Raw genomic sequence first — 27,670 nt, 5'->3', positions numbered from 1 at the left:
GAAAATAAATTCCCCTTTGCTCTGATTGCTTGTTGTCTAGTCAGCATTTTTAAGAAGCTGAACTAACTGAGCACGAACCTCCAGAAGACACAGTGGAGTGGCCGTCCGCTGGCCCCAGCGCTGGTCCATGTGGACAGCTTGTGCTGTGGCTCTGATGGCCACATCTGTTTACTGAGGGACAGCAGATGGTGGTAAACATTTAAAATCTCCAGCAAATGGCAAAGAGTCCTTGTACTCTGAGTTAGTCAAGATGCTGGCCACATGGAAGGCGTGTGTCCATGTGGGACAAGAGGCTGGTCCCACAGGGTCCCTCAGAACTTGCTAGATGGTGCGCTTTCCCCCCTCCTGCTGTTCTAACTCCTTCCCCTTTGTTTTTTCTAAGAGCTGTGGCTTATAAGAATCTATGACCAAGTGGTTTTGAGAAGGAAAAAACTAAACATACTTGTGTTTCTTTCTTCAGGTGCTGTGGGAGACTGGTTGACGGGTGTGATTAGGGGGCTGATGGGGGTGCTTTGTAGTGAAATCCTGGGGTCCTTTTCTTGGTAGCCTTGCCTGTTTCTGGCAGATTCCTGATTCTCACAGGTAATGTTCAGAGCTAATTTCAGATCATCCCCCCAGTGCCTCTCCTTTTACTTGATATAATTGTTTCTTTAAAATGATGTCCAGTTAAAGATGAAGTGTGAAAAATATGATTTGATTACACATAGTGACCCTTGCACCTGACTTCTGATAAAAAGTAAAATCCTTATGTGACAGTACCAGTAGGCGGCAGAAAATGAATGTGTTTTCCATTGCCGGGGTGGAGTGGAACCACCACCATGTGGAAGCAGGAATGCCCATTTCATGTGACGAAGAAACGCCTGTGGCATGCGGGCCAGATGGAGTGTGCAACAGCCTTAGGAAAAGAGGTGCCCAGGGACCTTGGTTTCAAATGCAGTTTCAGAAGGAATGAAGCAAACTCCTGGATTCCAGACAGTTTGGCATCCAAGAGAAGGGAAGGACTTTCATTGGTCTGGCTCTTTTCCTTTAATCAAAAGCAAGACACAGCATCCAGCAGCTGCTTTCTCACTTCTCGTTGCCCCCAAAAACAAGCACTTGATGCGTGTGACACAAGGTGTTCTATTTTGAAATCACAATTTAAAATTTACATGGCCAGAGAAAGCTCTGGGGTCATAATTTTCCTCAGTAAAGCTTATTTTGGGAGCTTATCAGTGAACCTTCAAGGAACTGAAACATTCAGTCAATCTTTCATCAAATGAGTCTCAGCTAAACCAGCCAGTTTTACAGCAGGTTGGAACAGGATTACTGGGTACGACTGGAAAGAGATCTGGATCCCTCCCCACCACGACTTGCTCTCTGGTCTCGGAGGTGTAGTCGCCTGGCTGGCCTGTAGAGAAAGTTGACTCACTGTGTTGATGGATTCTGTTATCAGTTCCCTCCCGTGCCCCCTGTTGTCACTCTCAGAAGGCAACCTCATGTCCTGATGGAGAAGGCGGAGACCATCCTGCATGGACCGCCTCGTCTTTTTCTGACTCCAGATCATCACTATGTCCCCTTCCTTCACTCCTGACCCTTTCTTTGTGCAAGCCCCTCTCCCCGTGTTCCTCATTCCAGACTTTCTTCTCCGTCTTCCATCTCTCTTTCTCGGCTTTCGTCCTCCTCCCTGTTCTTATTCTTGCCATTGATTTTCTTCTGCCTGTACGCTTGCTAAGACCTCCTTTTTCCTTAAAAAATAAAAAACTGAGAACACATCTTTTCTCCACTCTGCACCTCTGCTGTTACGACTCCATCTCTTTCCTTCATTATCTACCGAAACTCTTCTATTTGAGAAGATGAAATTCTGATTTGTAAATCCAGTAGGTTTTTTTCCCCTCATGGTCATCTTCGTTAGACCCTCTGTGGCCTTAACATTGTAAACTTTCTCTTCTTCCATGACCTGCGTATAATCCTCTTGGTTTTCTTCCTCCTCCTCTGACTAATGCTTTCCCTTTTTCTGAGTCTTCCTTCTTTGGCGAGCTTATCCGTTTTCTCAAACTCACTTTTCATTTTGGTGTTGAAAAGTTTACAGATTGTTTCTAACCCCAACATTTCCTGAATTTTCTGGAAATCTCCCCTCTCATAGTCTTGTTTCTTTTCTAGGCCCATTTCACATGCGGTCAGTTTCTTTTTCTCCTCTTAAGTTGTCATTTATGTAGGAGAAACATGATAGTGTACCTCACGTATGCACTGTGGTAACCAGCTCGTCTGCATGGGCTGTTACATTACAGTAGATCTGACTTTTCTTGCACGTCGAACAGATGAGAGAAGCCGGAGATACCCTTAGCTTTAAACTCTTTGAATCCATCTTGGTTTGAAGCAATATCTGTTAACCTTTCCTTTCATCGATCATCTTTGAAAATTTGTGCAGACATTTCAAAGATGTCTCACCTAGGAGGACGAGAGCTGCTGACGTACTGAGTCAAGTGTGTGTGTCTGTCCCCATCTCTGGTGCGCAGGGACAGGAGGAGCAGCAGGTGACCAGGGAGAATGGTGCGCGCCTGGATTAAGGTCATGCCTGTCTGCTTGATAGTAAGAGGACATTCCCCGGTGATTGAGTAAACGAGTCACACTATTTTATATCCAGATCCTATATGTATAGCATCTCAGAATAAAACTCTTAGACGTGTTTCAGTGTGAGGTGGGGCTTTCATTAAAGTCTGGGTGCCACACTGGGGAGTGGAAAGACCAGAACTGGGGCCAGCAGCAACTCTTAAGAGGTAGAACTAAATCCGCCACCAAGAGTCAAGCTGATTTTAGGACCTAACAATAGTGGTCGAGTGTAGGTGCGAGAGGTGTTAGTCTCGGGGTCATTCGACCAAGTCCAAGGTTCGGAAGCCCAGTGAGTCGTTAGGTCATTGAGCACACGGACGGCACAAATCAGAAGAGCAGAAGGAGAGACCAGAAACCGGTGCGTGGTCTGCATCATGAGGAAATCACAATACTTCTGTCTTGGTCTGGAGCCCAGTCCTATTGAGCGGACAGCCGAGAGCGCATAGATAACTAAATGAACCGGGCTAGGGACGTGCTGGGTTCCCCTGACTAACATGGAGGTGAGCAAGGGCAGAGAAGGCAGGTCTGGAGGGGATTATTGAGGAGCTCATGAAGGGCGTGTGGAGCTCTCTAGTGTGAATAGTCCACATTTAGATAAAAGCGAATGTATAAGGAGCTCAAAGTAACACAGCGGTCAGAAACCCTGTATCTCCTTTTTTGCCAGAGAATAAAGTGGTGAATTGTTTAAGACTATGAATGGTTCTATATTGAACCAATAAAATTTCTCTCTATATAGACGTTTTCGTTCTTTATATTTCACCAAGCATTTATTGAGTTCCTAATAAGAAAGCTAATAAAGGACCCGATCACTGGTCAGTGAGTATTTACTGAATGTGTTCTGGGTCCCTCCCGTGTTCAGATGTGCTCTTTACTGCTGCTGTCTGCGTCTAAGTGTGAATCAACACCGTTATAGCCCCGGGACCGGAGCAGGAAGCCCGTGCCACAGTGGCCTGTTCACCTGCTCTTGGCAGGAGGGTGCTCCAGATGCCTGTGGTTTCAGAGGAATTAAAGGTTATGGCATTTAAGATTATTTAAAATCACTTCGGATAGAGATTTTTTAAAAAAGATTTTAGTTTTCCTTTTTCTCCCCAAAGTGCCCCCGGTACATAGTTGTATATTTTTAGTTGTGGAGAATTTCCTTCTTTTTTAAGGCTGAATTATATTCCATCATGTGTATATGGCACATTTTCTTTATCCATTCGTCTGTCAATGAACACTTAGGTGGTTTCCACATCTTAGCTATTGTGAATGATGCTGCAGTGCACTTGGAGCTGCAGAATCTCTTCAACACAGTAATTTCATTTCCTTTGGATATACATCCAGAAGTGGGATTACTGGATCATATGGTAGTTCTACTTTTAATCTTTTGGGGAAACTCCATACTGTTTTCCGTAATAACTGTACCAATTTACGTCTGTCAGCAGTGCACAAGGGTTTCCTTTTCTCTACAGCCTTGTCAACACTTATCTCTTGTTTTTGTAATAATAGCCACACTAATGAGCGTGAGGTGATAGCTCACTGTAGTTTTGATTTCCATTTCCCTGATGCTTAGTGATGTTGAGCACCTTTTCCTATACCTGTTGGCCATCTCTATGTCTGGAGAAATGTGTACTCAAGTCCTTTGCTGGATAGAGATTTTTTAAATAAGCTTTTACTCATTATAAAAACTGTTCTTGATAATAATTTAGTATTTTATTTGATTTTGATATTCCTAATTGATAAAAATCATCATTATAGAAAACTGCAGAAAACATGAACAAAGTTAAAAGCACCCATGATTCCACTTTGTAGAAATACCCACTATTAACACTTGGGTGTGTTTCTTTGTGACCTTCCTCCACCCCCCATATTTTAACAAAATTGCAGTGGCATTGCATATGAAGTTTCGTGTCGTGATTATGTCACTTAGCGTTGATGACACCAGGAACATTTAATCCCAGCCTTGACTGTGCAGTTCTGCTCAGGGCTGAACCATAATTTGTGTAGACCTTTGATGTTAGGTTATTTACAATATTTTACTATTGTAAAACAACGTTCAGATACCTATGTTTATGTGTGACGTTTGTCTGCATCTCTGATTCTTTCCTTAGCATAGATTCCTGGAAGTGTGGTTGTTAGTTTAAACATACCTGGCTTACCTCCAGAAGCAAGGACCACTTGGAAGTTTGTGGTTTCCCTGGACCCCCAGGTTAACACCACAACAACGAGGCGGGGAGGGAACAGATGCTGGTAACGGAGCAGACAGGGCCTGTGGTCTGATGGCCTGAGTGACCCAGAGCTCTCGCTGGGTCCGGGTCTGCTGTCCAGTGGGTTCCCCTGGTTGAGGGAAGAGGTTGAAAGGACCCGTGGATGGTGTGTGTTGTAGCCATGGCCGCTCTGTGCTTAATGGTCTGAGGGCTTCTGTGTGTCCTGTGTGTGTGAAGGTGAGAGGAACTAACATGGCCTTTGTGGTGTCTGTTCAGTAGGATCATATTAATTATTGCTACTTACTTGCTGTTGCTATATGAAAAGTTCCAGTTTTTCTCTTAATGTTCCAGTATGCATTTAGCCTTTCAGATTCAAACTTCCTAAAAAGTTTTCAATCTGTGCTAGCTATATTAGATTTTGTTTTTCTTTAAAAAACTCCTGGTTCTAAATTACTAGTTGCAGGCGCTGGGGATGAGAGAGGGAGGGAGGAGATGGGGAGGCTGTGGAAGGGCACCCGAGGGACTGTCATGTTACGGGTTTGAAACTGTTCTGATTCTTGACTGTGGTGGATACACGAACCCACACACGTGGTATGATTGTATAAACCAGGTAAACAGACGGAGAAATGAGTGTGGCTAACACTGGGGACATCTGAATAAGGTCGGTGGGTTGTCTCCATGCTGTACTGTGGCGGTGATGGGGCTGTGTCAGTGTCAGTATTGTGGTGTGATATTGCATTGTAGTTTTGCAGGATGTTACCGTTGGGTGAACTGGGTGAAGCACACTTGGGATCTAGCTGTATTATTTCTTACAACCGTGTGTGAATCTACAATGATCTCTGTAAAAATTTCAATTAAAATATATTTTTTCTAATTCTAAAAATGGGTAATTTTCGATAGTGTAATGTTTTCTGCTTAATGACAAATTTGAAATCAGGTTGATATTCACAAGTACTACGTTTTATCTATATTTTTTTCCATTAAGCTTGTCCAACATGAACAGAAAGAACAAATGCTTTTAAAAATTTCACTATAAATAAGTTTTTAAAAATGTGAAATAATTTTCTTTTTCCTCTCTTTCAGCAATGAAGACTTTGAATTCATTTCAGGAACACGCATGCGCAAACTTGCCCGAGAAGGCCAGAAGCCTCCCGAAGGTTTCATGGCTCCCAAGGCCTGGACTGTGCTGATGGAGTACTACAAATCCTTGGAGAAGGCTTAAGCCGCTAACGCAGTCCCTCGGCCTCTGACACTCGCCTCTGACACTCCCTGTTAACAAAAAGGGACCACTTAGCTACTGCTGGCGTTTCTTTGTGGTTGTGTCTGTCTGGATACGCTTCCTAAAAACAGACCATTTTCCTTAACTAGCATCAGTTTTGGTTTGCCTTATGAGTTCTGTTTTGGACTAGTGTAACACACTGCTGGTTTTAATGTATCTTTTCCACTTATTATAGTTAGTATTCCTATAATGCAATTTTAAAATCTTGTCTTTTTATATTGTATTTATGCTTCTGTATCATGATTTTCTCAAGCTGTTACATTAGTTGTAACCAACAGTATACACATTGAATCTCACTTCTCATCCCTTGAAAAAGGAAAAAAAAAATCCTGTAAACAATAAACTTGGCTAGACTTTGTTTTGGAAATTTTACAAGACATCTGTAGCAATTAGGTTTTTTTCCTACATTGAAAATATGAACTGCTTTCTCCCTTCCTTCCTTCCCATCAGCTATTGATCTCTCAGCTGTTAGAATCTGAAGTCCTCTTAGGATCTGTGTAAACCCTGAATGAACTTTCTTTATTCAATAAAATTAAACTTTTCGCTTCTTATATGATAGCTTTTATGTTGTTTTGTTTATACATACTGTTTTTTCTTGTGAAAAGTTTCCGACGGAGGAGGGAAAATACAGGCATCTTTCATTCCTGGAGTCTGATAATTACTTCCTAACACTGTGTCTCATAGTGAATTTTTAGGTGGGAAAATAACGATGCATTCTCAGTCTATCCAAAAACTCAACCAGTTTCCCCAAACATCTCTCTAATATTCCTAAACAGCTGACATGATGGTACCAGTAACAGAGATGGTGGAGGGAGGGGAGGGATGCCAGTGGGTCCACTTTTTAGGGGCAGGGAATGGGGGCTACATATCAAGTTTGCTTTTGCAGGATATCATCAAATAGAAAATTCAAGTGGAGATGCTTATTTAGGAACTGGATATACAATTTTGGTTGAGATGCCAGCATTTTTGATTTGCAGTCATACTTTCTATGATGAAATAATCTTGCATGATCTGGGCTTGAAAATTGAGCCTCTAAAGAGACGGCAGATCACACATGAAGGCAGCGTCCTGTCATTAAGGCCAGTGGGAATGAAGTACCACTAGGAAAAGAGGTAGAAGGAAAAATAGAAAAAAAGGAAAAATGGATCATTGAGGGAGTCAGTTAGAAAGTTGGTAAATAGAAAAACATGGACACTGTGAGTCGATATTTTCTGATGGGTACATTTATTCACTCGTGGATACTGAATAAAAGTACTCATTAGCGTGTGATGTGGAGGGTATGTGGATGTATATGTTGATGGGGAAAGTTAGAGGTGATCGTTGATATTCCTTTTTTGGTGCCACATTATCTAGATCTCTTTATTGCGGGAGAACTCCTTTCTATGAGTCTGCAAAGTTGAAGGGCACCGTAGGTTCTCCCTCTCCAACCCGAATAGCTAAGGTGTGACAGCAGCTCACCTCAACTAATTCAGAAACTCCCCCCCGGAAGTGTTGAACGTGTAGGAAGTGACGCAAACATGTAGAGACAGGATGAATCGTGGCTTCATGGTGGCAATGAGAGTCGAGATTCTGGGGGTGGGCTGTCTTGTGGAGGTGGCACCCACGGGATTAGGGCTCCTGTGCTGAAGTAGCATCCCATCTAGCATATTGCAGTACCGTGGCCTCGGCTGAGTCCTCTGCCTCCTTTCATTTTCTAAGCCTTGTTCTCTTGCATTTTCTGTCAGTTCTGTAAGATACCCAACAGGCTTCCCATAAATTCCTTTGCTGCCTGAATTATCTGGAATTCATATTGTTTGCTACCAAGAACCCTGATCATAGCAGGTGGCATGTAAAAAGATGTGTATTTCACATGAAGATCTTGATACTGCTAAATTCAAGATGATTTTTACTGTCAGCATATTTTAAAATTTAAAAATATAGAAAATAATGTTTAATACTTGGCACTCAGAAAACTTACCCTTTTAAAACTACAAAAATGTGCTCATAAAGTCAAGGTTAATAGCATTAGGGTGAAATGTAGTCTAAAAAATAACTGTGTTCTATCATGGAATTGTCCTTTCTGAGTCTGGTCCTTGCTGTGTCCTCTGCCCGCCAACCCACCACTGGAGACTTAATGAAAACATGATTCTAGGCCCCTGTGCTCTTGGGATTGTCCCCTCACCTGTGTGTTCCAGAGAGATGGGGAAGAAAGTAAAAGCACTTAATGATTTCCACCAGTCCACAGGCGAGTATGTGTGCCTTTAATCTACAAATCTGATATATGCAGGAGTTTTATTTTTCCTCTTCGCAGTTCATAAAAATGAGCCCAAACCAATCTTTAGAACATTCAACCTTTACACCAAACCTCTCCTGCCACTTGGTCTTGGAAATCTTGGTGCCATTTTTATCTGTCCACTCACTGAAAAAGGGAATGGAAAAATAATAATTTTTTTTAAAGGAAGGAAGAAAAGAGAGTGCGATCATCTTGGCAAACATGTAATGTTTTAAATTTGTCAATTCTCTATCCCACTATGATAATCAAGACCACATATTTGAGTTTCATTTCCATCCAAGAGGGGAGCAATTACGTCTATCTCTTGGAAGTCAGCATTCAAATACTTCATCAGGAAAAATTCGGAAGTCATGCTTCTCACATACGGTATGTTTTTATTAGCACATATGTATCCAGGGGTGGGTTGGATCACAGGAAGTATTTGCCCACTGGGCCTCATTTATGTGTGGGGTATATTTCTTACTGGGCCTACAAGCATCTTTGTATTTCTGCTGGATTCCATTCCCTACTCACACAGTCTTGTCCTGAATATGATTACATAGAACTTGTGCAAAAAACATCCTGCCCACCTACCTCCCAGTCAGCCTCTCTGGACTGAGGGAAGAGCTGGCCTCCCTAAAGATACGTACTTGAGCACTACGATTGAGCAGGGGTGTGTTAAGATTGAATCCTGTATCTTGACTTCCTGCTTGCCCAGATTCCTGAGGAAAATGGCACCAGAATTTAGGGCTTAGATTTGAGGAACTGATATTGGAAACATGGAAAATATCATCATTACCCTTGACCTCCCAGACCTGTGCCAGCACCAAGCATCTGTAACAATCTGCCTCTGAAGAAGAGGAAAACATCTCTGCTGAAATGATTTAGAGCACCGACTCTCTCTGCTTTTCTTCCAACCGCTCTGGCTTATCCCCTGTAAGTGTTTGTTCTCCCCAAAAGCAAAACCACTCCTATTGCCTAAGAGAACGGAGGCATCTGTTAAAAGCAAACATCCTGGGGCCTTGCTGCACCATCAGAGCCCCAAGAAAAAACAGCTGAGTGTGAGTAATTCAAAGGCAAGGCTTGAGTTCTGTCTGACACATGTCTGCTTCCCCCTGGCTGCCCAGAGCCCGGCCCTAAATGACTTCCACCTGAGCTCAGCGCGGGGTTGCTGCTGCTCCGTGTGTCGAGGGGCACATGTATATGTCCCACATAGGTGGGGAAGAGGGAACCTGACTTTAGATATGTTGTGGGCGAACTCCAATGGGATACTCACTTGAAGCTGCTAAAGAATTTTGAGTAAGAAATAAGTTAAAAGTTTAGTTATCTAGGAAATGTTTTGGCTTAAGCAGAGGCACAAGCTTAAGGCAGAGTATAGTTTTGTGGTTAAGAATTCAGGCTCTAAGGTCGAACTTGACCAAGTCCTTGTTGGTTGTGGGACCTTCAGCTTGGTGAGGCCTCAGTTTCGTTATCTGTGGAATGAAGGTTGTAGTCAGGAATTATATGAGGTAACGCGTGTAAAGCACGCCTCCTTTATTATTACTTATTATTTTATTATTTAAAGATGTAGTCTTTCGGTGAAAAACACAGTGATAACGATATGAGACTAGACCTTGTCATCTTTGCTGCATAATACCATTCTCTGAGCAGTGACTCGAGGCAGACGGAGCTTAGACACAAATCTGAAGGCCGTGAAAACGCAGTACCCCTGTTTCACCCACACTTTTTTCCCCTCATTTTTTCCTTGCGTCCAACTTCTCTCATGTTCCCTAGATTAAGAAAACAAGTAGATTTTTGCAGAGAGAAAAAGCAGAAAAAGGTACACATTTGCCTAAAGCAAGCATAGACTAATCCAAATGCAAAAGAAAAAATCACTGAAGAAATGATAACACTTTGGGAAAGTGGACTCAAGCAGAAGGTCAGGAGTAGAAAGGCAGTTTCTTCTCGGCCTGAAGTTTAATGAGAAAGGTCTGCTTGAGTTAACATGGTCATTGGTTTATAGGAAAGCTGCATCTTACAAGGACTACACTGTTCCTACCAAAGCTGAGCTCAGCTTGTTGGTACCTCTGATCGAAGCATAAAATCTTACATGTATTTAACGTTCAGAATTGAACTATAAGTGGTGTTTCATTGCCACTAATTACCGGAGTCTTCTGTGGCCAGAACAGATAGGGCACAAAATAGGAAGGTGAACACAAACCTGTGCACTGTTTTCCCAGAGTTTTCCGCACGGGGATTTTTTTTCCTGTTCATGTGGTCAAAAGATCTCATAGCTAAGAGTAGAGGGTGAGCAAAGAAGAGGATAAGATTTACATTTATCTCGAACAATGTAATCAAAATCTCAATGCTAGCTAACATTTACTGAGCATTCATTGTTATTTGCCAGCCACTGTGCTAACTGCTTTCCATGTATTATTTTGTTTAATTCTTGTGGAAATAACTGGCAAGTAATCAATATTATTAAGAAAGGAGAGGGAAAAAACGAAAGTTTTAAAATAAGAATTGAAATAAAAATTGAGTATAGTTTTCTTAGAGAAATTAAAAGTTAACTGTGATAGGTTGGGTATAAGATGAACGTGCAAAACCCCAAATCACACAAATGTACAAAAATCAAAATCTCTATTAATAAAAATGAAAATGTCTGTTGGAGGAGGTCGTGGAGAGGACGTGACCTCCGGGGACCTGAGAGCTGACCCGGCGATCGGGGGGCTCCTCCCCGCTCCCTTGCTCTTGGAATATCCGCTGCGCCCACCGTCCCCATCCCCGGAGCGGTTCACGGATGTGGCCTTGAGAGAGCAACGTGTTGTCGAGACCGTCTGCATGGTGAGGGCGACTGAGCCCCGTGAAGGCCGATATAAACTGTCAGGTTCTGGTGCGCGGGGGCGGAGATCTGCTGCTCTGACGCCCCGAGACAGGCCTCTAGTCTGTCCTCTGCTGCTTTCACCTGCCACCTCCCAACCTGGGGCGGGGGGCTGCCTCTTTCTTACTCTCTCCCCGCCCTGCGTGCACAGGGGCCCGGTCAAACTTCATCCCAGAACCCCGCAAGGTTGCGAACCAACAGTGACCCAATAATGACAGCCACACAACCTGTAAAATACTTAGGAACAAAATTAAGAAGAAAAGAAACAAGATCTACTTGAATAAAAGTATAAAATTGTATGAAAAGACATAAAGCAAGTCCTAAAAACATGGCACTGTATACCTGGTCCTAGGTGAAAAGACTTAAAACCATAAAAATCTCAATATTCCTAAAATTAGTGTTTGAGGCAATTAAAACCTCAATGATTTTTTTGGGCGGAGGAATTAGATAAAATAATTTTTCATTTGGAATAATAAATACCAAGAATAGGCAAGAAAATTCTGAGAAAGAAGTGAGGGGAGACTGAGCCAAAGACTCGTGAAGAAGAAGAAGTCGTTGTTTGAAGCCACTGAGTTCTGGGGTGCTTTGTCCCCAGCAAGCACTAATTACTGCAGAGACCCGGGCATGTGTGTCCTAACTCAGGTGTACTCGCCAGCTGAGGACGGCTGGGAGGTTTGGGTTGTGGTGAAGGTAAAGAAAATAGGAGTCTGGAGAAGGAGCTGGACATTTTATGACAAGAAGGATAAACCATAGGATCACTTAGAATAGCAGGGGCCGGACGTAAAATAATTAGGCAGCGGTGGATATTTAAACACGGTGTTGAGTTCCGAGCTATAAAATAGAATAAATAAGGAAACAACAGATAAGCAAAATTCGCTAGACCGGGAGTTGCAAACTTTGACCCGGCTCGCTGTCTGTTTGTGCAAATACAATTGTGTAGGAGGAAAGCTACTCCACTCGGCTGAGTATTGTCTGTGGCTGCTTGTGCTCCAACAGCAGAGCGGAGTCATTGAGACAGAGAGCCTGTGGCCTAAAAAGCAGAAAATATTCACTCTCTGGCCCTTTGCAGGAAGTTTGCTGATCCCTGCTCTAGACCGACAATTGCTTCTCCAGTGTGGAGTCCCTACTAAGAGGAGGGACAGGCTTGGGGACAATTGCTTCTCCAGCATGGAGTCCGTCCTAACAGGAGGGACAGGCTTGGGGACAATTGCTTCCACAGCGTGGAGTCCGTCCTAATAGGAGAGACAGGCTTGGGGACAATTGCTTCTCCAGTGTGGAGTCCCTACTAAGAGGAGGCACAGGCTTGGGGACAATTGCTTCTCCAGTGTGGAGTCCCTACTAAGAGGAGGCACAGGCTTGGGGACAATTGCTTCTCCAGCGTGGAGTCCGCCCTAACAGGAGGGACAGGCTTGGGGAATGGAGCAGTATGGCCGTATGGAGTCTGTCTCCTCCTTCCAGTCCCTTCTCCACTTGGAGGGGAATGGGAGGGTCGGGGAGAGGGCAAAGGGAAGAGACTCAATCCTTCAGTGGATTTAACCCCATGAAATGAAAGAACTCAGGGTGGTGCACCCTCAGCTGCCTATATTATGGGGTGAGATTGGATGTGTAAGACAGTACAATGTCCAAACAATTCAGTAAGTGTCACACATCCAATCTGACTCGATCTGGGGCTATGTTGACTGAACCGTTGACTGAGTAGACCAAAGTTCTTAGCATCATGTTGATCCAGCAACATTTCTTCTGGTAATGGGAACTAAAAATTTGTGAATACAAATAATTATATTTTTTAAGTAGCTACAATGCAGAGAATAAAAATAAATATGAATTTTAATAAGCAATAATTCCATTAGTAGTTTTTTCACTTCTACACTTATAACAACAATTACAGATTCACAAAGGTTGGTGATGGGAATGTCAGGCTTATCAGCGGAGCCATGAAGTGTGTGTGCTGACAGACTATCACGCCTGTGGTCAGCATACGTCAGCTAAGGTTCCTATGACAACATTCACCTTTGTGTTTCCTGACTTCCATATTTTAATTTGTTTCTGGTGCATTGTATTAACATTTTCCTTTGCATTTAGTTTCCTCTTTAAAAATGAGAACAAAAGGAAGATTTTAATGTCCCAGTCTCTCAGGGCAGTTACCACATACCACATAATAGCTGCATTGGGGGTCTTACGTTTTTTATATGTTTAAGTCTTTGGAACAATAAGGAGGGGACTTGGTTCCTTTTATTCATATCTCTAATGAATTAAAAGTAATGTGCTCTGTTTGCCTAAAAATTTTTCTCTTACTGCCAGAAATGAACAAAAGAGAACAAAGAACCTCAATAAAGCAAAGAAAATATAATACAGCTTAGAGACAAACATGAAAACTCCGTTTTGAGTCATTAAAATTACATTAAATGGAAACTCTTAAGAGGCAATTTTTTTAAAAGGGTCTGGAGTCATGACTTCTACCATCAGAGAGAACAGAGGCGATATGGAAAAAGCAAAGAGCTCTGTATGCAGGGCAGTTTGGGGCATTGTGTTAAATGAGATTTTTAGAAGTGTGAAAGTACGTGTTCCAGAACTTTCCATATAGTAGAATTTCAATGTATATTTGCTTCCTTCCCTTTTGAGGTAGACATGATGAATTGTCTAGACTTTATTCCACTTTCTGTATAGACAGGACCCTGATGGTGTTGAGGTTGGCTATGTGCCAAGTGGGGTCATGCAGTGCTTTGACTGTGATAGCCTTGACTCAGGGTTCCCAGCCTCCCTTGTAGCTATCGTTGACCATAGGACCAATTCAGGCCAAGGAGACCTAAGAGGAATTCTGTTGGAGTGCAGGCTTTGCTTTCCTCATAAAACAGACAAGACCACTAGCCACACAGTAGTGCCCTTTTTTTCTATGTTAGGCAAGCTTAACAATGCTTCCTTGGTAAGCTCTGTAACTAGATATGATGGATGGTATCTAGCAATTTCTGTTCGATCGTATTTGAAAAAAGTCTAAAGAAATGTATTTAAATTGTGGCCTTGATCCATGTGTATTAAAGTCACCTGGGTTGGTATCTGTGGGTTGAGGCCAGGAATATGCATTTTAAATACATGCTTTGTGTCATTCTTATGCACCCTGAAGTTTTATATCTGGTGGCAGAAAAGCTGAGATGGGTGGTTCTTTTGAATTGATTTGTTTAAAAAGGTATAGTATGTTTTGATTTGGATGCGCATGCTGATGAAAGAGCTTAATAAGCTTTGGACTTGACTATCATCTCCAGAAGCAGGGTTTAAGGAGAAGTTACTGTTTAGAATCACAGAGTAAACTCTGGTCCTTTGGACATTTTGAGAAATATTTGAGAGCAGCCACTATATTTTCAGCTAGAGCCAGAAGTGGAAGAACGGTCTTCTCCTGAACTAGGGCTGTGAAAAGTCTTGTCTCCTTTCCTAAAAGTTTAAAACATATTGGCTTTTCCATAAATATTTCTCAGGGATTCCTGAAATACTAAGGGCTCACAATCTTTTTAAGGAAAAGAACAAGACCACCACTAACACTAAAAACATTTTTTTTTTTTTGAGGAAGATTAGCCCTGAGCTAACTGCTACCAATCCTCCTCTTTTTGCTGAGGAAGACTGGCCCTGAGCTAACATCTGTGCCCATCTTCCTCTACTTTATATGTGGGACACCTACCACAGCATAGTGTGCCAAGCAGTGCCATGTCCACACCTGGTATCCGAACCGGCAAACCCTGGGCCACCGAAGAGAAATGTGTGCACTTAACAGCTGTGCCACTGGACCGGCCCCTGAAAACATTTTTAAATTTTCTTTCTTTCCGGATCCTAGGTTACCTCTTCAGGCATTTTCAGTCAGCCTGGTCCAAGACTCCATGCAGGAATTGACAAAACAGCCTAGATAGCCCAGCTTCCTTGGCTGAAAGACTTATAATCAGGTAAATGGGCCTTTAATTTTAAAAAGGAAAAGTTCTTTTAACAGGTGTTATGAGGTATCTACAGACATCTCCAGATTCCCCCAAAGTTGATCCTGCTGTAGAAGATCCTCCGACACTAGGGAATAGAGCCCTGGAGCCCCACATGGTGTGATGCTTCCTGTCGCCCCTTCTGCTGCGGTGGTGGGGATGATACTGGCCCTGATATCAGTTCCCCTTCATTAAACCCAGCATATATGGGGTTAAAACCAAAGCATTCATCCCCTCTCCCTGCTTACTCCCTGGCTTCCTGGCACCAGAATCCACCATCCCCCATGGAGGCAGACCACCAAGAACAGCCACCTGCAAATTCTGTGATGTCTTCCTCCTCCTTCTTGCAAGCAATGGAAGGCTGATGGGAAAACACAAACCAGCAAGGCCACGGGATCTCCCTCCCTACAAGGAGCTGCATTCCTTGCAACCTTTAAAACCTCTGGCCTCCCATCTTTTGGGGAGATGAGAAGAGACGAGCTGAATTTGAGGGCTCACTCTCATCTCTGGGCTGATGTCACCTGAAATAAAAACCCTTTCCTTGCCATAAGCCTGGTGTTCCAATTTTTATTTTGCCCCTTGTGTGGCGGGTAAAGAACCTATATTTGTAGCCGGTAACAGGGACCTGACGCAGGCATCCTTGTCTTTGGGGCCACGCCCGTCTCCCCTTCTCTCAATATTTCTGTCTCTCTCCATGTCTCTCCACCCACAATGGAAAGGTTATAAAATATGAGAGGAAGGAACATTTCAGTCTCAGAAGAACACCTGCCACCAGAGGTCTCTAGGCAAGATTTTCAATGTTTACATTTTTTTTCCAACTTTTCTTCATGCCCTAAGGAATGCAAGGCAGCTCTATCACGCTTCATGGAGTCCAGGCATCCCCTTACCACTAGGGACAGCTCCCTGCCTCTCAGGGTCCAGGAACAACTTGTGGAAGATCCCCTCCTTCCAGTCCTGCAGTAAGCCACAGGATGCAGCTATGGGAGGTTGGAAGTCAGAATCTATCCAAGCAAGTGACTCTTTACGATAACCAGGGCTTCCCATTCTGGGAGCGTACGTAAAAGTGAAATTGATTTAAAAGTGCTGGAGAAAATCTCGTTACAAAAAAATAAGAAAATATAAGTGAAAAAAACAAAAATGGAAAAATGGTCAACTACACGAGATTTGTTATTAATGCAAATTAAAACAACGTCAAGGGTCTTGTTTTATTCTGGGTAGAACGCAATGAAGTTAGATGGCAGGGGTGAGGGTGGGGGAATTTCGCTGACGCCAAGCCTTCTCACTTGCGCTCCCTGAGTGTGCAGGAGAGCATCGCCGTCCCCCACCTCTGGCAGTAGGGGTTACTGATGTCCTTAATGGGAGCAATTTCATGTGTGTGGAGGGGTGAAGCCTCCTGCAGTAAGAAGGAAGCATTTGGGGGCTGGCCCTATGGCCGAGTGGTTAAGTTCGCATGCTCCGCTTCAGCGGCCCAGGGTTTCTGTGATTCGGATCCTAGGCGTGGACATGGCACTGTTCATCAAGCCATGCTGAGGCAGTGTCCCACACGCCACAACTAGAAGGACCCACAACTAAAAATATACAAGTATGTACCAGGGGACTTTGGAGAGAAAAAGGAAAAATAAAATCTTAAAAAAAAAAAGAAAGAAGCTTTTGCCTTGGACCCAGCTGGAGCAACCACTGTAAATTTCCGCCCAGGAGTGTGACCTGAGACCAGCGGGGTTTTAGGTAAATAACTCTGGCCACGTGTGCTGAGTGGAGAGGAGGGACTGAAGAGCAAGAGGCAGAGGGCCCACTTATAAAAGGCCTGCACTTTTTCAGACGGGGGCTGGGGGCCTGGCTTAGGTGCTGACAGCAGTGATGGAGACAGGCGGAGGCCCTTACCATCTTCCCGAACAGCCCTGGGCCTCACCGCTCTGACTGTTCTGTGGTGGCCACGCATGCTTTCAATTCATTGCTCACTTGCAGGTGAACTTTTGACAATGTGATTCCACAAAATCAAGTTTGTTCCTTTTGTGGCAGCTCCGGAGACCTGATGTGTCTGCTTTTAGTGTCTGTGCCTCGGGGAAACCTCTGCGGGCCCCCTCTTTCCCCCTTCTCCAGTGGCCTTCCCTCGAATCATTCCACCAATACTGCCATGTTACCGGATACTCCCTCCAGGTCCTAAGAAGCCTGCGGTGCGAACTTCCCATGAGTCTCTAGGCTGTTTCTCAGAAAACTGCAAATGTCTTTTCTTGATTGGAATTTCAGGATCTGTGAGGAAGAGCACTGAGGAAACGATGCTCCTCGGCAATGTATGCTGTGGGCGGTACGTGCCAGGCACCATGCAGAGTGCTTGACCCACATCAACCCTTGTAATCTTCACAGCCCCACCGCAGAGGGAACACCTTTGTCTGTTTCACAGATGCAAAAACGGAGAATTCAGTTAAGTCTCAAGGTCACACGCTAAAAAGTGGTGGAGTTGGGGACAGGAACCAAGGTGTGACTGATTCCAGAGCCTGCCCTCGTGTGCAACCGGGTTTCTGTTGAAGGAGTTGGAAGTGTCCGGAGATGCAAATTAGCCCTTCAAGAGGAGTAGGTACTTAAAGATAACAGTATAATAAAGATGCAGGAATAATACGTCGTTGAACATCTGCCGTGCGCCAGGTTCTGTGTCGAGTTCTTTATACAACGTATTTCGTTCTTGCAGCAGACTTAAGAGCTGGGTAAAACCCCCATTTTACAAATGGGAGAACTGAAGCTCAGAGAGGTTAGGGGAGTTATTTAAGATCACAAAGCTACTAAAATGCAAAGTCAGGACTAGACTCGAACTCAGGAATTCTGCAAAGTTGGCTACGACTAAACACTAGTTTGTATGTATTTTCTGATTCTTATAATATGCTTGGAGTTGAGGCTGCTTCATAATCGAGACTTACAGGGTTTTCTGGAGTTTATCTGAAAAGCTCCTGGATCAGAACTGCTTCTGATACTTGATCCCTGGACCTGTTATGGAATCCAAAGTGGGTTCCATCCTGGTGAGTTAAATCAGACTCTCCACCAGGATCCGTCATCTCACAAAGTAAAGTATATTTGCAGCAAATGGGAGACCATGAGGAATCATCTCCAAAGTCATGGTGTCTACAAACAAAGAGAAGCAGGGACGTTTATTTCGGACGGGGAATGAATATTTAAAGGAGAGAGGTGGGTATCCTCTTGTGCAGCCTCAGTTGGAAAACATGCTTCCACATACACTGCAGGTGATGGCAATAAGGCCTCAGCTCCTATGGAGAGATCCAAGCATTCAAAATACGGCAAAGGTCACAGGCATAGCTCTCGTGGTGAGGCTGGGGCTGGTTCAGGGAGGTTGGTGACTGCACCTCCTCAATGTAACAACAGGAAAAAAACAGTTAAATGCTTCCAAACCCACCCTTGAGTTCCTTGGGGTAACTAGTCAGTGAAAAAATCCCTCCTCTATCTTTATCCTGCTCTTCATTCTCGAGGGGCACAGGTTGAAGCTCCTTCTTTTGCAACTGCTTCCTGCCGAGTGTGGGCGTTGTCATAGGGGCCAGTAGAGGAGCAGAACTTCCAGCTAATCTCACATAGGTTTGTGGGTCACCACAGGCCCAGCCCTGAGTTGTTCATAACAACCATCTGTAATCTTATGGCCTCAACGCCTTTAGTATACGTTTAGGATCTGGGCGTACTTGCCCCCTCCCTCCAGGTTCCACCAGCTCTTTCATAGTCTCCGTACCGCGTTGCCCATCCTTCTCTGATGGACCTAGTCTTGCTGCCCAGGAACATGCAACCTCCTTGGAAGTGGACCATACCTAAATGGTGTGGGATTGGTTAGGATCCAGGGCAGAACCTGGAGTGGATAGCCAGTCATTACTTATCTGGATAGTGTCACTGACAAATAGAAATGACAAGCAATAGGATATATTGGAGTATATGAGGAAGCCATTTGGTGTAAACCTAATTCGACCTGACTTTGTTTTTTCCAAAAGGGCCTGATGTGGCCATTGAGCATGCTTTGTATACCTGCTTTAAACGTTTCCTGTGGCAAGCACAGATGGCCTTAAGATAAAGGTGCAATGTCCCCCCACATTGGCATTTCCTTAAGGATAAGCATCTTTCCTTAGGCTAGGAACTGATTGCTGTGCTCACCTGTGACCACTGAGCTCAAGACAACAGACCTGCCACCCTGCTGTGTCCACTGAGACAGGAGACCTACCTGCTGTGTCCATCCATTGCTGTGCCGACAGAGCAGTCTCGCGACTATTGTAAAAGGGACATTTCAATCCTATGTGAAACATCCTCTTTGGGGGTATATAACCACTCTGTACACCCCACTTCTTTGGTGCCCTTTCTTCCTTTGGGAAGAAAGGCCCCAGGCCATGGTCCTCACATTTTAGCTCAGAATAAACTCTCCCAAATTTTCATTTATAGATTGGTTATGGATTATTTTCGTCGACATCACCAAAACAAGAGTTTCAAATCAGAGAGTGCTTTGCAGGAAAACTTGGAGTCATCAATTGTCTGTGACGATCTCTCTTGATGTTCAGGCATGGGCGCCTTTTTTTACCCTTGCACGGTGGATCCAAGGGGTGGCTCCTTCTAATTTTAGGGAAGAGTGTGTGGTTAGTAACACTAAGCAAGGCCCTACCCAAATAGGATTTAGCTGATTTGGGACCACTCACTCTTCTAAGTTTTAAGACATACCCAATTTCCCGGTTCATATGGGTAGAGTTTCACCTCTCTAGGCAAGGAGTTTACATATTTATTGAGTGCATCTACCACCTGCTTCAGATTGATTATGTGTTTGATTGCCATGGAAACCTCTGGGTCTGGGTTTGTGAGCAAATCTGAGTCTTTAGGGAATGGCCTCCTATAGGTCATTTCAAAGGGGCCAAGGTTCAGTTTGTCTTTTGGAACTGCCCTTATCTGAGTGAGGGCTGATGACGATCAAGGCTGCCCCAGGGAGAGAAGGCCAAGGCATCCTGCCCTACATACCCATCTGTATCATCCTCCGGGAAGCATAGGATGTCCTGACCTGATCCGACCTGATTCCTATCCAAAGTTATAGGTCCACCCAATAACCAGACCCCACCTGCACTGATACCATTTTAACAATTTTTTTCATGATCTTTCCTTGGTCTTGTAAAGAAATAACTCACATACCTATGCCTTATAAATTTAGCTCCAACCCTCAACCCATTGCAGCTGTTTCCTGCCCACGGGTCCTGTCCCCATGCTGCTCCGTGCTGTTCTCTGAACAAAGAGCACTACTACCAGACCTTAAGAGTCCAAGAAATCTTTCTGTCAACTCCTCAGCTTGCCAAGCCCACATCAAGGGCTATTGGCAGTAATTTTAGCCAATTTTTCTGCATCTCTTGGCACAATCTAGCCAAGGTCCTCTTTAAAGTTTGATTGACCCGCTCAGTTTTTCCAGACAATTGTGGTTTCCAAGTGGCATGTAGCCTCCATTTAATTTTTAAAACTCTGGCTACTTCAGAGGTTATTTTTGATATAAAAACTGGCCCGTTGTCACACTGAATTGATCTAGGCAACCCCAAACGGGGAATTATTTCTTTTAACAACACTTTTGTTACCTTATTCACCCTTTCCGACCTATAAGGAAGGGCTTCAATCCATCCAGTAAATGCATCCAAAAACACTAAGAGGTGTTTGTACCCTCCGGGGACCGTGGGCAGAACAGTAACATCAACTTGCCAGTCTTCTCCCAGTAAAGTTCCCTGAATTTGAATTCCTTTTGCCAGGAGAGGTACAGTAGGTCTGGTCTGTACATTATTCTTCTGGCAATAAATGCATTGCCCAGTTATTTTTTCAATAAATTCTCTTAGACCTGGGGTGCTTGTGCTTATGATCTTTATCATCAGTATATATAAGCTCTCTTTTCCACAATGGGTAGAATCATGAGCACTAATAAGGAGTCCCCAAGCTGTTTGTTTGGGGACCCAAATCTTCCCTTGTTGGTTTATCATCCAGCCCGTGACTATTGGTGACCACTAGTAACCCTGTGTAGTGTGTTCCCTCACTTCATCTGGGAATACACTGGTGTAAATTCATAGAAGGGTAGAGTGGGAATTAATGGTAATTGGAGAAGCTCTCCTTATATAGCAGCCCTTTTTGCAGCTGCATCTGTAAAATTATTCCCTTTTGTGGCTTCCGATTCCCCACTTGGATGGCCTTTACAATGGAGCCCAGCTACTTCCTTGGGGCCCTGTACAGCTTCTAGTGGTGTAAGGATCTCTGGCCCATGTTTAATGTCCATGGTTCACTCTGGAGACCTCTGTGGCCAGCAATCACTTCTGGGCAAGCATGGCTAATAGGCCCATTGGAATCAAGGAACAGGGTAGCTGGGTTTAAGGTATGACAAGGTTTTAAAGAAATATGAGAGGAGGGGCCGGCCCTGTGGCTGAGTGGTTAAGTTTGCGAGCTCTGCTTCAGCGGCCCAGGGTTTCACCGGTTTGAATCCTGGGCGTGGACATGGCACCACTCATCAAGCCATGCTGAGGCGGTGTCCCACATGCCACAACTAGAAGGACCCACAACTAAGAATATATAACCATGTACCAGGGGGCTTTGGGGAGAAAAAGGAAAAAAGAAAATTAAAAAAAAAGAAAAAAAGAAATCTGAGGGGAATTTAGCAGCACAGCTTGATACTGTAATATTCTATTCTGGGGTAGCCGGAGATGTCCTTCAGTCTCTAGTGGGCTAGAGCCTTGATGAGGGGCCCACACCCTCATAGGTGAGCCCATAGTCAGTTGTTCTGCTGTCTTGATTAACAGGCAGGTGGCAACTACAACTCTCAAACTTGGGGGCCATCCTTTCACCATAGTAATAGGCTACCACCCTTTTAGGGGTCCCAACATTTGGCTTAGCACTCCTATAGCTACTCCCTGTCTTTCATGAACATATAGACCAAATGTTTTGCTCAGGTCTGGTAAGGTCAGTGCAGGCACTTCCATTAGCAAGTTTTTAAGCTCATTGAAAGCTTGGTCACGTAGCTTATCCTGTTCAAAGGGGTCTGTTTCTGGCCCCTGTAGTTTATCCCAGAGAGACTCAGCAATTAATCCAAAGTTAGGGATCCAAATGCAGCAAAACCCAGCCATTCCCCAGAATCCGTGTAGCTGCCCTTGAGATTTCAGTGGAGCAAGTTGACATATTACTATTGTCCTCTCTAGGGGAAGGCTGCATTGTCCCCTTGAAATGATGAACCCCAAACACTTTACAGTCTCTTTAGATATTTGTGCCTCCTCTTTAGACACTTTATGTCCCTTACTGGCTAAGAAGTTGAACATATTTAACTCAATGCTGACACTATCTACCTGGGGATAGAATCAGGTAGCACAGGTTAAGGGTGCAGTCCCACAGGATTACCCTTCACCTCCCATTCTAGATGCCAACTGCAAGTCCAGGCTGTCACCAGTGCCTCTGACCAACCAGCCACAGACCAGAGGTCCCCACAACCCCGTCCTTGGGTTTGATTACTTTCATAGAGTGGCTCACAAAACTCAGGAAAACATTTCACTTAAGAGCAAGATGGAAGAGATGCATAGAGCAAAACATGTGGGGAAGGGACGTGGAGCTCCCAGAGTCTCTCTGGGCGTACCACTCTCCCAGAACCTCCACATTCACCAACCCTAAGCTCTGTGAACCCCATCCCTTTGGGTTTGGTGGAGACCCCACCACATAGGCACATGTGATTGATCACTGGCCATTAACCATTGGCAACCGAACTCAATCTTCAGCCCCTCTCCCCACCCTGGACATGTGGGGAGGAGCATGGGGCTAAAAGCTCCAACCCCCAATTCACACAATTGGTTTCCCTGGCAACCAGCCCCCACCCTTAGGGGACTTCCAAAAGTCACCTTATTAACATAAATTCAGGCGTGGATGAAAGGGGCTTGTTAGGAATAACAAAAGACACTCATTTCACCTTTGTTACTCTGGACTTATTTCCGGAACTGAGAACTAAAGTGATTATTATAACAAAAGATGCCCCTATGGCTCTCATTTGGGAAATTACAAGAGTTTTAGGAGATCTGTCCCGGAAACAAAATGAAGATATTTACTATCCTAACTCCAGGAGCTTACAGCATTGACAGCACTAAGGTCTTGAGCAAATTTATATTCCCCTGTTCTCAGCCTTTTAATGGGAACATGGGGGTGTTTCATGGAATCCTCATGGCCTGATCAATCCCTGTTCTAAAACCTATTGATTATAGGAACAATTGCTCTTTATGGCTTCTGGCTTCAAGGGGTATTGTTTCACCTGGGGCCAGTGATCTACCTGCTTCCATTTTACCTTCCTGGTGTGGCGCTGGCTGCTTGCCCCACCTGTCCTTGTGTCCATAATTCCAAGTTACCTCAGCTTAAAACATATAGGGGATCTCTTCCTTCTCAGGTGCTGGTGTATCCTGTAATAGGGCCATCAGCTTACCTCACCCACTTCTAGGAACTTGGATCTGTATTTTCTCTTGTTCCCAGTTTATTGAGGCCCCTAACTTAGATAGCATGTCCCTCCCTAGAGGGGAACAGAGCATTCTGGTACAAACAGTAAGGAATGCCTGAGCATTTATTATGCTATTTCACAGGTCAAGGGCTCCAGAAATCTTTTGGTCTCTCCTTTTCCTGATACTCCTTTTATGTTCCACTTTCCTTTAGAAAGGTTTCCCTTTTTGGGTGTTTAACATGGAGAATGTGGCTCCACTATGGAGCAAGATTCAACATGTTCTCCTCCTCCTTCCAAGATCATTCAGGGCTCCTAGATCCAACCGGGGAGCCCCACGGCCCTGTCACGTCTCATCTGCAGTCGAGGGAAGCTGCCACGGCTCGGTCTTGTCGATCCCTTTCCTCTCTGGGGATGGTTGGGGGCAATCCTGCCACCAACGCCCTTCCTGTTGGCAGTCCGCACACTGATTAGCCCCCAACTTTGTTGGTGGCTTTCTGGTCCCCTCTTGCGGGATGGGGTCACTCACCCATGGCATCTCCCTTCTCTCCCTTGGGTTACCTTGAGGAGACTGTGAGGGCCACAGATAACAGGGTGGCTTGCCTTTTCATCTTCTTGTCTCCCTTTTCATCCTCAGCTTCATCCTGGTTATTGAACACCCTCCATGCAGCCACTCGCAGCTGTGCAGGACTGGTATCAGGACCAATCTGGAGCACTTTGAGGTATGAAATAGCTATTAAGAACTGGTTCCTAATCCAGTCGTACTATCTGGAAGAGGGGGCTGAAGGGTCTTTGGTTGTTGGAGAACCCAGTTCCCAGTAAGGGGTTTGGCCCTGTTCCGGCCTCTGGTTCAAGCAGGGGTGAGGTAAAGGGATAAGGTGGAGGTCCTCCAGGGCTCACCGGCTGGTCTAATGGCGCGGCTGAAGCTGGTGTATGCGAGCGAGGTGGACTCTGAGGTGGGCTTTCTTTAGTCCCGTGTTTCCTGATTCGGAGGAGCAGGTCCTCCTTGTCAGAAAGATCTTGTAATATGGGAAGTATTTTTGAAGTCTTAGATTCAAACTTTGACTCTTCTTTTTAGACATAGTGATGTTGGCCCTGATATCATTTCACCTACGTATGGGATTAAAACCAAAGCACTCTTTTCCCGCTTACTCCCTGGCTCCCTGGCCCCATAATCCACCATGGACAAACAGCCAAGGTGGCCCACCTGGATCCCTTATCCTCTCCTCCCCCTTCCTGCAAACAGCCTCCCAAGGCCAAATGCAGGCTGGTGGGAAAGCTCCAACCGGCAAGGCCACTGACTCCCTCCTCATCTACAAGCAGCCACGTTCCTCACAAACCTTTAAAACCCCTCGCCTCCCTTCTTTCCGGGAGACTATATGAAATGAGACGAATTTGAGGGCTCACTCTAGTCTCCCGGCTGATATCATCTGAAATAAAAAACCCTTTCTTTGCCATAAGCTCGGCGTTCCAGTTTTTATTTGGCTCCTCTCATGTGGCAGGTAAAGAACCTACGTTTGTAGGCGGTAACAATCTTGGCATGAAGCACTGGACACAAGGGATTTCTTCTTCTTTCTCAGTTCTCTTGCAAATTAGATCTAATTGTAGTATGGTGTTAACACTCAGGGTCCCATTTTCTGGCCATTTTTCCCCGCCTTCCCATGAATATTGTGGCCAGGGTCAGTTACATAAAAGCATCATCTGCTCTCGGGTCAATGGGGAACACCTGAATGCCTTCCAACTCTGGGGGATGCAGCACAACAGGCTTTCCTCTGGGATGGAGCTTGCTCCCTCCATGTTCTAGCATCTTTTCCAATGTTCCAGGTGCAACTTGTAACGGGTAGTGGTGACGCAGATGCCACAAGGCTGTGCCCAGAGGAGGTTTAGCTCCCTAATAACCTGAAACGAGACCCTGCTGAGTAACTAAATTCTTAAAGGGAAAAGAAAACTGGTGGACGCTGGGTTTCACCCAGGGACCACTGATAGCTAGGGCAAGGGACAAAAAAAGGAGGTCAAGGAGTCCAGAAAAGCCAGACTGTGGACAAACAAGGTTGATGTCGAGCGTCCTCGACAAAAACATTAATTCAAGCATCCCCAGCAAACAAACAAACAGACTCAGCGAGGGTGCTTGACTCCATCTAAGTGGACCTCTCCTCTCATCACAGGCCCAACACAATGACAGACTCAGTGACTTCAGGGGGGCCTCCAGCTCCCATCTCATTACTCCAGAGGAGATTCGAACCCCTGACTAGTCAACAGGGATTGCTCCCGTTTCACCAGAACCAAGCATCGGCTCTTCTGGAGTGGGTGGATCGTGCAATCTTTCCAACCAAAGGGGACTCTCACTCCCCTGAGCCAGGCTACCCCCGATGGGGACTCGGACCCCAAAGCCAGGCCCCCACAGGCAGACTTTGTGAGAGAACTTAAAGAAAGATCTCTTACAGCCGTGCCGTGGGTCGGTGTCCCTCTCCCCCACTGAGAGAGCCGCTGAGCAAAGCGCTCAGTGTAGCCACTGGGTCTCCCAAGGGGGCAGTGACGCCAAGCTGGCAGCACAAGCACCACAAAGGGGTAAGCCCCACGTTGGGCGCCAGCTTGTCACCAAATCCAAAGTGGGTTCTGTCCTGGTGAGTTAAATCAGGCTCTCCACCAGAAGCAGTCGTCTCACAAAGAAAGGTATATTTGCAGCAAGTAGGAGGCCATGCGGAATAATTTCCAAAGTCATGGTGTCCCCGAACAAAGGGAAGCAGGGACATTTATTTCCCATGGGGAACGAATATTCAAAAGGGAGAGGCGGGTATTGCTTGTGCTGGCTCAGTTGGAAAACCTGCTCCCACAGACACCGCAGTGATGGTAATGAGGCCTCAGCTCCTCCTGGAGAGGTCTCAGCATAAAAATAAGGCGAAGGTCACAGGTGTAGCTCTTGTGGGGCGGCTTGGTCTGCTTCAGGGAGGTTGGTGATTGCATCTCCCTAACATAACGAAAGGAAAAAAACAATTTGGAAAAACAGTTAAATGCTTCCGAACCCACCCTTGAGTTCCTTGGGGCAATTAGTCGGTGACAGACCCAGTGAATTGGTATCTCTGTGGATAGGGGCTCAGGCCTCTGTATTTCTAAGAAGCCCCTGCTTGATCAGTTGGTGGCCGAGTTTCAGGGGCAAGAGCAGACGCGTGCGGTGTCTAGAGACCTAGACATGAAAATGTACCTGGTGCTCCTGCCACAGTCCACTGGCCAAAATGAGTCACAAAGCTGCCCAGATTCAAGGCGAGGGGAAATAGTCTCCATCTCACTATGGAAGGAGCTGAAAAGTCAAGTTACAAGGTCACATTGCAAAGGATAGAAGGAGAGAGATATTTTGTGGTCATTTTTATTTTATTTTTTAATGTTTTTATTGAGGTCACATTGGTTTATAACATTATATAAATTTCAGGTGTACATCATTATATTTCAACTTCTGTATAGAATACATTGTGCTCACCACCAAAAATTGAGTTTCCATCCATCACCATACATACGTACCTTTTCACTCACTCCCCCAACCCCTCTGGTAACCACTAATCTCTTTTCTGTATCTGGGTGTTTGTTGTTGTTTTTTATCTTCCACATATAAGTGACATCAGACGGTATTTGTCTTTCTCCATCTGACTTATTTTGCTTAGCCTAATGCCCTCAGGATCCATCCATATTGTTGCAAATGTCATGATTTTGCCTCTTTTTTTGTTGAGTAGTAATCCACTGTATTTTACCACGTGTTCTTTATCCATTCACCCATCAATGGACACTTAGGTTGTTATCAAGTCTTGGCTATTGTAAATAATACTGCAAAGAACACAGGGTGCATATAAGTTTTCGAATTAGTGTTTTCATGTTCTTTGAATACCTAGCAATGGAATAGCAGGATCACATGGTATTTCTATTTTTAATTTTTTGGGGGATCTCCATACTGTTTTCCACAGTGGTTGTAAAAGTTACATTCCCACCAGCAGTGTATGAGGGTTTCCTTCTCTCCACATCCTCTCCAATACTTGTTATCTCTTATTAATTATAGCCATTCTGACAGGCATGGGGTGATATCTCATTGTAGTTTTGATTTGCATTTCCTT

The 27,670-nt window shown here is 44.7% G+C and overlaps 1 protein-coding gene across 2 annotated transcripts in view; it reads left to right on the top strand.

The window, feature by feature from the left end:
* PAPSS1 (3'-phosphoadenosine 5'-phosphosulfate synthase 1) overlaps positions 1-6,612 on the top strand; it is a 90,594-nt gene extending 83,982 nt beyond the window's left edge. For both annotated transcript variants that reach the window (XM_014839100.3, XM_014839101.3), the window contains exon 12: positions 5,859-6,612. In XM_014839100.3, coding sequence (XP_014694586.1) covers positions 5,859-5,997 — 139 coding nt within the window. In that variant the 3' untranslated portion in view covers positions 5,998-6,612. The remainder of the gene's footprint in view (positions 1-5,858) is intronic.
* The last annotated feature ends 21,058 nt before the right edge of the window (positions 6,613-27,670 follow it).

This window comes from Equus asinus, chromosome 3 (genome assembly GCF_041296235.1).
Source record: "Equus asinus isolate D_3611 breed Donkey chromosome 3, EquAss-T2T_v2, whole genome shotgun sequence".
NCBI classification, from domain to species: domain Eukaryota; kingdom Metazoa; phylum Chordata; class Mammalia; order Perissodactyla; family Equidae; genus Equus; species Equus asinus.
The sequence above is the reverse complement of the archived record's forward strand: the minus strand, read 5'-3'. Positions and strand labels throughout refer to the sequence as shown.